Genomic DNA, 12,010 nt, shown 5'->3' on the forward strand with positions numbered 1-12,010 from the left:
CACTGCAACAAATATGAATTTCATTCAGATATTTCTAGAATAGACATTCTGGATTGCTAGATAATTATGCAAATACAACACTGAGAATTGATGTAACACTTACAGTCAAATTCATAAAACCTAAGAATTTCTTGAGGACTTTAATCATGGAATCAAAGCTGCCATCAGGTAAATACTCCTTGACTCTGTCCACATACATCTGCAACAAGAAAAACAAATATAACATCTGAATCTCCTCACAGACACCAAACAGGTTAGGTGGTTGTCGGATCATAGACTATTTACCTTTCAACAATTCCAGATGAGATCATCTTAACTCCAGAGGAGTAATAGCAACAAATGGTTTCATTACGATAAATCAAAATGTAGGCATGGTTAAATAATGGTCACAATGTAGCATAGGCTGGTTCCCTTACCCTGTTGTCTTGAATAAGACAGCCAATCAGAAGGGCAACATAGGATGCAATGATACTATTCTCCATATGTTTGCCAGCTTTGTGTAAGGCTGAAACACAAGATACATGTATTAAATAAAACTAAACAAACCCTAAATATTAACAAGATAATAGCCACTATATGTGCACAAAAACTATTTGGCTTAACACGTTGACTGCCTATCATACAGTTATTGTTGATATTTTAGAGTGTTTTAACACGTTGACTGCCACAACTATACTCGTATTATCAATGTCTATTCGAATTTGCCACTTCGAGTTATCTCGTAGCTACATCAGTGGTATTTTAAAACAAGTTTCGCCAACATGTGAAACTTGTTTTAAAATACCACTGATGTAGCTACGAGATAACTCGTAGTGGGAAATTCGAACAGAATTGATACTACGAGTATAGTTGTGGTGGCAGTCAACATGTTAAAACACTCTAAAATATCAACAATAACTGTATTTAGAATCTCACTCAAAATATTAAATAGTGTGCTAATCTAATTTGTGGCATAAACAAAATGGACTCAACAAAAACTATATCACAAACTAAAATATTTAATCAAGACAGAAAATTAGAAAATTGTTTAACAACAATCAGCTGATTCTTATTCACTTTCTACCACTTGGTAATAATTGGAAAATTTGTGAATCTACTCAAAGTCTTCCTTAACTCAGTTTCATACTTGCTTTGGGTTAAAAGGCCCCAACACAAAAGTACACACATTACAAGACCATGTTCTGCAACACAAGATCCATGTATTAATAACATGTACACAGAATGTCTCTGTCCCTCCTCACCTTGAGTGAAAGTCTCCTCATCATCCAGCACACTTGGCTCCTCCTGACTCTCAGACTGGGATGGCTCTGGGTCGCTGTTTTGCTGTTTCCGAAGCTTTTCTGCAGAAGCCACAATCCACTGCACTCCAGCCTCCGATTCCTGCCACTCTCCACTGGTGTTATGGGACGGTTGGTCAGTACTGGACGTTGATTCATCCTTCTGCTGTTCCTCCATTGCTCGTGCTGCCTTTTCTCTCTCACAGAACAACTGCAACACAATACAGCTGTAACTATCTTGCGGCAACTTCTTTCAGAGGCATTTAGAAGTTGGAGTATGAGATATATGCTTTATAATGGTGTTGACACTGACACCAAAATGTTGCTCCTATTGTATCTTATCCTTTCTTACCTTGCGGCAGTAAAAAAGTGAGAAGCATAGAAGACAATCTTATCATTTCTGAGTGTAAAATTAGACACTGTAATAAACTATGGATTACAGTGAAACCTGTTGCTGTTTATTATGTAGTGAGTGAGTTTAGTTTTATGCTGCTTTTGGCAATATTCCAGCAATATTATGGCAGGGGACACCAGAAATGGGCTTCACACATTGTACCCATGTGCGGAATCGAACCCCGGTCTTCGGTGTGACGAGCGAATGTTTTAACCACTAGGCTACCCTACCGCCCCATTTATAATGGAAGGAATGCCACCACCTCCATAACCCCTTTCTCCAAACGATGACAAATGTCCTCTTATTAAACAAAGTAATTTGGATGGATGGCTATTGTCAGTGTCTTGCCATTCAGCTATGGTGAAAAGTTTTTCAAAATGGAATACAGATGTAATTCACTGGATAACAAAGGATGCCCATTCATTCACTCCAGGGATTTATTTTGCATTCTACACTATGTGCCCTTGGCAGGCAAACTGACATTGCTTTCAATGTTAACATTTTAAAAGAGATTGGGTGTTCATAGCAAAATTGTAAAATTAGCCTCTTGTTCTTTTTAGGTTCTGTTATGGATGGAATACAATCACCCATGCATCTCATCAGAGTAACCATATTTACATTTTATTCCCATACAGGAATTTTCTGTTTCAAATGGTGTTGACTTGGGTCTAAATATCTTTCTCTGTGCAGGCATAGATATATCCCTGCACTATCCGTTTTACATTACACAAATAATGCTAAATCCTTATACAAATTCCTACTGAAAATATATCCTGAACATCATGGCTTATCTAATGGAAATAAAGTTTACAAACAATGAATAAGCAAGGAATCATTTGGAGAAACTACAATGTTGCCTACCTGACCATATCTGTAATCTGTTGTTTGGAATTAATGAGAAACACATCACTAAGGGCAGTCATTTTTTTAGCCATATTGTTCAAGATTTCATTTACAAAAAACATCTCAGGCATTTTGTGACTATTACTGACCATCAAAGTAACTCACTATCCAGTCTATAAGTAAACAAACTGCATCTGATTGATACTTAAGCTTATATATTGACAGAATATATCCAATGTCACAAAAGTGTGTTATGGAACAAGAACAAGGCTTGTATGGCATTAACTGTTCTTCATTAAAAAATGTCTTTAGTTCAAGTATCCAGGGATCCATCTTGATTTGTTTGGAATCAATATTCAGTCCTGCAATTGTCTTTAAATATTCGAAAATTGGAATTACACAATTCCCAATTCATGGTGTCCACAGTTCAAACTAATGTTATGTTATTGTACGGCGATTTGCATTTCTTGACCAATGTAGAGGAATAGCCTTTTGTGGTACGTCTTAATGTTACTGCACAGAATGTAAAATGATATGTCAAATAAACTCAGGATTTAGAAAACAAAAACAAAAACAAAAATAGAAAAGAGTTTCCCCACATTGCCTACAAAGGGCATTTAGTTTAGAATCATAGATAAATTCCTAGATATCTCCTTGAAATATCACATTCTTCCTTCCGTCCCTTTTCTCAATTGTCACAAAAGAAAAACGATAAGGAATTGCACAACATCCAATACCAACTGAAGCATATCAAATTCCAAGTGTGATATACAAATTGATGCAACTGACATTTACTCAATTCCACAAGCAGGGCCGAACAACCAGTTAAATATCTGCAAAATCTGCCATCCCTCATTCCACACACAGTAAATTCCCCTAAAACCAAGCTAGCAAGTCTCAGATTAAGTCTAGTCCACTGCACACATTTCCTGCTGCTAACAATGTGAAGCTTTCCACATCATCATCACATGTATGCCTAAAGGCCTTCCAAACTATTTGCAATGTGATTGTGGAACGTCCATGTTAGCTTAAGCTCTTTGAAGTTGCTTCTGCATGTTTGTTTGTCAACAACAACAGCTTAAGAGTGGAAAATGCTGTGGGTTTGGACAACAAAGACGCCTTCATCTAGCCAGGTATGTCTCTCGCTGACGGCTTCTTTCTCCTGCTATTACCACATACACAACAACTGTACACTCACACATCACCAGCTTATCACACAATGCTTTGTATCTACATAGGAAGAACAGTCCGAATGCTCGACAATCACAGACTGAACATAGCAGGTATTAACAAGGATTAGATGCAGTTCACTGTGGGGCTTCATATCATTCTATTGCTAATATGCCGACACTGGTTGTGGACCTCACACATGTCTGACAATTTGTATAATTAACCAAATTGTAAACATGAGTAAACATGGCTCCTTGTGAATTGGTCGCATTTGCGAGTAAAATTTGGTAAATGCAACAAAATAATCTGAAACACTTAGCCTTTGTTGAGTGAGGTAAAAAATCAAGGCAGTTATTCCAGTTTTCATCATAAATAATTCCGACGTTCCGATCGGCTATGGGATTATTTACAAAATATTTATCTATTGTGATCTCTAATAGTGGAACTTAGTAAATCTGACAATATGTCAACGATAACTGAAAATCTGTATGGCAGCTAACACTAAATTTTGGATAGTAAATTTTCATTTTCATTTAGCTAATAACAATTAGTCAAAATATGAACTTGGAGGCCTGGTAAAGGACAAGGGTCAAATATTTGAGAACATCTTATGTCTTTCATGGGGACACTGAATATCACATTCATTTTTGCAAAGGTGAGTAATGGAACACTACTTATGACAATAATATGCAAGTAACATTACTGCAGCCTGCAGTCTGGGCCATGCATCAACCAGTGACAACATTGGCAGCAATCTACACCGACAGGGTACAATGTCAAACTAACAGGCGGGTCACCTAATGCAACCACCTGACCCATGACTGGCTGACTGTCCCAACATAATATCTGCAACCAAAGTGACTTAATGAGATTTAGTTATAACACATTATATTTGGGATTACACTTTCTCCAGAAAGTACAGATTCTAGTACTCTTGTTGGGTGGAGTCTCATCCAGGATCCGAACGAAGACTCTCAGATCAGGCACTTCCATCTTGTGGAAGCCTGAGTGGATTAGATGGCTGACTTTGTGTGCTGAGCCCTTATTCTCGAAACGTTCGTAGCCTTAAGAATTCTAAATTTGATCATAGCAAATGTGTTAAGAATGGGCTTAAGAAGTTCGTAGGGCTACGAACGTTTCGAGAATAGCTGGCCTGGTGATTAGGTGCCTGACTCTGAGAGTATGGGTTCAAATCCCGGAAGGGACTCAACCCAATATAAGTACTAGAATCTGTTCTGAATGAGAAAGTGTAATCTCAAATATGACATGTGTTACGTTTGATCACTTTCTAAATTGCACTGTGAATTCAGAGATTCAGCTAGTTGTACTTTTTAAAAATAAAGTGTTTATTATTGAACTTCAGTAAATGTACATTCATAACTTCTTTCATCCCATCAACACCATGTAATCTCTTCAGGGACAATCCCATTATGATGGGGGTCACTCTAATGCACAGAATTTCAACCCTGGTGAGACTTCCTCCAGGCTTACGCACCTCGATAAGGGCCTTGACAGCAGACACTTTTCCTGAGGAGAGTGGAATCTGGTTCTCTATGAGGTGGCGTCGGTTTGATAGGCAGTGCTCCACCATGTTGATCAGCAGCCCAATACACTGAAGGAGGAGGAGACAAAACTCACTCACACAATCATTGTATTAATCTCACACTATATAAATGGAAGTGAAATTTCTGTAGAGTTGTTCCAAAACAATGAAAGCATATTGCCCAATAATCATACATCATAAATCACATATATTCTCGTGTTCTTCTTTTTATGGAAAATAAAATAAAACAACAACACCACATACCACCGCCCCCCCAAAAACAGACGACACTGATTATCTCCCTTGGATTTAAGTTCTCTGATTTGTTCATGTTCTTTTAGAAAATGCTCCATTTGGGAGAAAAAAGAACATGACCCAGATGTTAACCTTCAACTGTGAGACCATCAGTAGACCAATTTCCTCAATCTCATTCCCAGTCTCTGTATATGAAATAATATGTTGCTTTCTCACCAGGACAAGGATGTCAAACTTCTGGTCGGCAGGTGCATACTGTGTAGTGGAGAAAACACACAGCAGCACACACTCCATCAGTCCTTCCTGCTCCCCCACCTTGGTACTCCCAAACTCTGCAACATACACAGGATACACACCATTTAGGAAATATTCAACTAGGTTCCTTGTTGTACTGATAATAGAGTCTGTAATATGTTGCTTTGGTTTAAACAATATTTATTGTTCAAAAGAGCATGTGCATATAATACATTAACAAAATGGAGTGGATTGGCAAACAAGCCTGTGGCTTATATCAATGCCTTTCCACATGGTGCAGAATATACAATGAGGGTACACTACATATTACAATATATTTAGACAAATATACATGACAAACATAAAACATAAATTCTAGAGCATGGAGGTGAGGTGAAATTGGGTTTAACGTCGTGCTTCAGAATATTTCGCTCATATGATGACGTGCATGCGTGTGTATGTGTATGTGAGGCTGCTTGTACTTTATAGTGCTAGCTCACTGAGATACCATGCCGCAGTGAAGTATGAATACCCCACTCAGACACATTATACTGACTCCGAGCTGACCAGTCTCTGTTGTACCCATTAATGCCGAGCGCCAGGCAGGGACCAACAAGTACCATATTTTAACGTCTTTTGGTATGACGCAGTCGGGGATCGAACCCGCGTCCTTCCGCTCTCCGGGCGGACGCTCTAACCACTACACCACGGAGGCGGTCCTCTAGAGCATGGAAGATCAATTTTAAATACGAAAAGACAGTAGATGTTAAATGTGAGGAATCAAGTGAAATATTACCAATTTTCTTAACGTGGCGCTTATTTTGGTGGAATAATAACTTAGGTGGCGACAGGTAGAAGTGTCTTCTTATTATGTTGCTTTATATAGATGACTATTCAAATGATTTCAAATGAATGTTCAGTCTGGATGCATGGTCATAAATCCTGTAAACCTGTTGTCAGCCCATGGTTGAGAAACCACACATAGCACAGCTGCTGAAATGAACACATATATAGCAGCAAATTCACCTTGTACACATCCACTGTTTACTGCTTGTGAGACTTACCATTGTCATGTGTGACATTGAGGAGCACCGCAGGATGGCGAGGACACAGCTGATGATTGTGTAGCCCAGCGTCTCTTTCACCATCTTGTTCTTCTCGGGGTCCTCAGTCACAGGATACATGGGCATGCTGTCCTCACAGGCTTGGAGGACTCTGCAAAACATGACAATCTCACTTAGCCACCCAATCATTAACCTCATGAAGACCCCTAACAACTACACAATGACATGATGACTTAGAATAAGTGGGGAGAATGTTGTTCAACACTGAAGGTAGTGAGCTATGTCAGTGGTATGACATTTATATCAACTCAAACACTAAAGTCTTGACGTAAAATCACAGTGACTTACCACCCAATTTCAACCAACTTTTTGACAAGGATGAGCTGACATATTTAAACTCAAAGAATAAAAAGACATCTAATTGTGATCTAGTATTGCTCTTATCCGCATTGCTCCATAGAGGCCCTCCATTAATAGCTTAAGCATAACTTCACCTTAATCTGGTGGCAGCACAGGAGTTGTAGTCTCTTATTAACCCAAGCAACCACCAACAACAAGCTTTCCCACAACAGTGCACCACATACACCTTGCTATAGCTCTAGTAGACCTATTTCCTGTATTTGTGAATTGGGGATTGACGCAGGCCTGGAAGGGTCTTTGTACAACATCAATCTAGTCCTTTTAACAGTGAAATACAAGTCAAAGCTGTAATGCGAACTACAGCCATAACAGCGTACTGCAGACTTGGGCCCAATATGCCTCAAGGTAGGTCTAGATTATTCCCTGCATTCTCTCCAGGTTGCTACAAGTATGGGCACTATGGGTTGTTCTGTCCTGGAACATGATGACAACTGCCTTACTTTCAGAAGACTGGTACATCTACTCACCTACAGATGGAAGTGATCAGCAGTGCATTCTCATAGGAGATCACATAGCTTTGGTTATCTGTGTTCATATAAGTTATCTGCAAACAAACACAACAGAATCACTTTACAACTGTAAAAGACGATCTAACATTTCACTATAACTGTAGTGGTTCAGTAAGGCCAGTTCAAGTTCAACTTATATCGATCAGTATTATGTCAGTCTATGGCTTTCACCATGTATTTTATACTTCTACATGTGTTACGTTAGTTGATCTAATGATCAAATGAGCCCCAAACCCACCATATTACAGCAACCATCAATCAAAATATACACTGACACATCACCAGGTGTACTTACATTCTCTAATACTCGCAGGCATCGATCTAGTTTCCTCAAGTTTGGCAACGACTTGTCATTTGACACAATCTCATGGCCTACATATTGCGAGCAGGTGTTGACTGAAATCAATAAGGAATGATGACAGAGCATTGACAGTATGATCTCTACCCTAAAAAAGCAGTGAAACTGGTCATGACCACTTGATTTAACTACCTGTAATATATGTGGAATAGTACTTATATTTAATCCACTGAATCAGGACTCAATACATATCAGTATATGTAACACAATCTAAACTGTGAATAAAAATTTCAAGAAAACTATATCAGTTACTAAAAGATACACATAATAATTAGTAACAGTTCAAATGACAGTCCTTTCTGAGTCTTCAGTACCTTACCTGTATTTACAATATGATCTAGAGCTCCCTGAGATCGCAGCTCCTCCTTGAACCACTCGCCAGCCTTCCGGGATGTCAGGCTCAGCAATGACTCCATGGCTAAGTTACCGGTCTGCAATGTTTAAACCAGAACTCTTTTATATCTCATCTATCAAGAGAAGAAGCATGTAAGGAAACTGCTATTTAGTTTCTCACCAACAATCCAACTATAAAAGCAACAATCAAATTTGGAAACCAATGCATGTGTTATAACGGAAGTAATGGTTTGTTGATCAAGGTGGTTTTCAGCAACATCCCAGCAGTATGTTGAAGGCTTGTAAACAACTGAATCAGGGCCATAAACTTCACCTACTGAAACTTCATCCATGTTTCAGTCTTTTGGGAAACAGTAATACATAATCAACACACACACCAGGTATAAAAACTCAATCCATATTGTCACATCATATGAAAGGCAAAGTGAGTGAGTGAGTGAGTTTGGTTTTACGCCGCTTTTAGCAATGTTCCAGCAACATCACGCCGGGGGACACCAGAGATTGGCTTCACACAATGTACCCCTGTGGGGATTCAAACCCGGGTCTTTGGCGTGACGAGCCAACGCTTTAACCACTAGGCTACCCCACCGCCCCTTGAAAGGCAAAGGTTGCTGGAATCATTCTTAACCGGGACTGTAAGTATTTGAACAAAAATAAACCAAACCCCCCAAACCCGCAAATATATTCTTTGAGTAATGTCTTACCGATATGGTATCCAAGTCCATCTTGGTCCCAACATTCTGCATCTGTTCACACAGTTCATACACACGCTGCCTGGTACGCTCAAGCTCCTTGAGATCAGACTGACCAAGCTGTACCTCACCATTCTTCTCGGAGTCCACCTCCAGGAGTCGAAGCATGAGATCCAAACTCTCTTGGTCCAGGTCCATGTTCAACCGGTCCTTGCTCAGCATGTACATCATTGTGGCAGTGCTCAGTGCCAGACTCTTAAGTAGGAACAAACAGGGATCTGGTCATTGTCAAGTTTTTATAAACAAACCATCACAAGGTATGATTGTTTCTTAATTATTGTTTGGACTAACTTGAACATGAGCACTTATAACATGGCTTTAGTTGGTGATTCTTAAAGGTGCCAATAGACCATTTTTAGGACTACATTGCTTGTGAAGAAAGAAGGATATACAGATTAAATAATTGTATCACAACTATTCTTAATGTCAAAAGCTTGCCTAATGAACTAAAAATAAGGTTTCATCTTCTGTGCGAGTTATCAGCATTATCGCTGGAAATCTTCATTGACAGAAAAAAATATCACGTTTTAATTATCTGAATACTGAACAAATTCTGCAAAAAGCTTAAAGGTCACAGGCAACCAAAAAATCAAATATAATTAAAACACAATTATCACTTATTCATGACATATAATATACATTGCTGGTTATGAAAAAACATATAAACAAAATTATAAGCGTACAATCGCAAATCAAAAGTGCAATATTGTGTACTTGGGTTTACTTCCCAAGAAACGAAGCAGCCGGGATACCGAACCCAGTCAGAGCGGGTGGGTGTGCACTCAAGTGTAACGGCTGGTTCATTTGCAGATGCCCTTGCGGCTCATTGTGTGTGTATATATATAGAGATGTTGGGTTTTGTAAATACATGCTCATTTTTTGTGTATAACATTTTGCAATCAACAGACATCATAACATGTCATGTGTTCAAGTATCACACCTGCCTGTCTGTGTAATTACATAATGTGACAGAGACCGAACTCGGGCCATAAATCAATGCGTTTTGTTTATGGTGTATAGCCTGATTGGTGTTAAATTCAAATTGCATGTGATCAGTGATCGCAGTTGTGTATTGAATATTGTCATTAGCAGACAGGCAGGCAGACACACAGGTGTCAATAAAACAAAACATTGAATTTTGTCTGTGACAACGACAGATCTATATCACAGTTAGAAATTCTGACATTGCTTTTAAGTAATGAACTGAGAAAGTGACTCGGTAAGAAGAATGTGTGGTGAAATAGACAAATGAAATTATATAAACAGTTTTTCTACTGTAATAACATATAAAAAGCTCGCGCCTGTGAGATATCAACAAAACATTAGGAAAATAGCTCACACCAAAGCCTTCACCGAGTATTCACCGGACAGCCCACTTCAAAGTTGCGCGAACCTATTTCACTGCACACGAGCTATGAGTGCAGCCCAGCTGTTAAAACCAGCGGGTTTTTTCATCGCGTTATTTTTCAACTTTATAAGTTGAATTTGCATTTTTGATGATTTGTTTTCGGAAAGTCCATACCGAAAGGTATCAGAATCTGAAAAGTTGTGTTTTACGTTGCATGTGACCTTTAAGTTCATTCCATTATTTAGGACCATATCATTACATTGTCTCACATTATTGTGTTCAAAAACATATGACTGTCAATGGATATTTTGAACACTTTTACCATAAATATCATGAACAAATAGCTGTTGCACAGTTTGAATTGATTTTCACATACATGTACATATATAGCTATTACTTTTTTCCAGGTTGACATCTGTATTTGTATTGCACTCCTGAATGCAAACATTGGCTTCAGACATTTTACTGACACTTCACTCAGTTGCCCCGGGCTCCAGCTGAATCAATCAATGTGTCACATCTTTGAACCAACATTTCTTTTAACCTCAATATTGTGTTTTCTCAACAAAATATTACCCATAAGAATGCCATTCACCCCAATGTTTGATAATTAGCTAAAAACATTGTTACTAATAATTTCTTCTTCTAGGTCAATTTAAGCAAAAGTTCAATGTATTTGGAGTTTCAACCAGTATTTGCATGAAGCCAAGTTCCCGTGGTCACAGGTGTTGAATATTCCACAGCTGCATGACACACTGACTGGCTGATACTACTCTGGCAAGCTACACTTACAGGATTTGTGTTGGCATCATGCAGCATGGTGAAGATCTTGGTCATGATGCCATGGGCTCTCAAGTGCATGCGGAATGCAGGTAGAGTGCACTTTCCAGCCAGCTGGATACAGCTGAAACCAACACATGGCAACACATTTAATTGTGAGATCTCTTAAACATTTTTAAATTACTACTGGGTTCATTCAAATCATCCAACCCACCGACTACAGCACATCGTTCAGATGCCCAAACACTACCCACATACACTGCTGTGTGAAGCACCAACCCAACCAACCCATTGACTGTATATAGTGTTGTGTGAAGCACCTACCTCAGATATCCAAGCCACCGACTACATACATGTGAAGCACCTACCTCAGACATCTTACCAACCAACTACATACACTGTTGTGAAGCACCTACCTCAGACATCTTACCAACCAACTACATACACTGTTGTGTGAAGCACCTACCTCAGACATTTTACCAACCAACTACATACACTGTTGTGTGAAGCACCTACCTCAGACATCTTACCAACCAACTACATACACTGTCGTGTGAAGCACCTACCTCAGACATCTTACCAACCAACTACATACACTGTTGTGTGAAGCACCTACCTCAGACATCTTACCAACCAACTACATACACTGTTGTGTGAAGCACCTACCTCAGACATCTTACCAGACATCTTACCAACCAACTAGACATAC

At 39.0% G+C, this 12,010-nt stretch overlaps 1 protein-coding gene across 1 annotated transcript in view; it reads right to left on the reverse strand.

The window, feature by feature from the left end:
• Positions 1-12,010, reverse strand: part of LOC124282829 (wings apart-like protein homolog) — a 40,477-nt gene that overhangs the window by 2,234 nt on the left and 26,233 nt on the right. The window contains 12 exon segments of the mRNA XM_046718862.1: positions 104-199; positions 417-505; positions 1,242-1,488; positions 5,180-5,296; positions 5,699-5,814; positions 6,781-6,807; positions 6,810-6,931; positions 7,668-7,744; positions 8,005-8,105; positions 8,387-8,498; positions 9,126-9,368; positions 11,314-11,425. Of these exon segments, the coding sequence (XP_046574818.1) occupies positions 104-199; positions 417-505; positions 1,242-1,488; positions 5,180-5,296; positions 5,699-5,814; positions 6,781-6,807; positions 6,810-6,931; positions 7,668-7,744; positions 8,005-8,105; positions 8,387-8,498; positions 9,126-9,368; positions 11,314-11,425 (1,459 nt within the window).

Source organism: Haliotis rubra, unplaced genomic scaffold (genome assembly GCF_003918875.1).
Source record: "Haliotis rubra isolate DU_JTF1 unplaced genomic scaffold, ASM391887v1 Scf304, whole genome shotgun sequence".
NCBI classification, from domain to species: Eukaryota; Metazoa; Mollusca; class Gastropoda; order Lepetellida; family Haliotidae; genus Haliotis; species Haliotis rubra.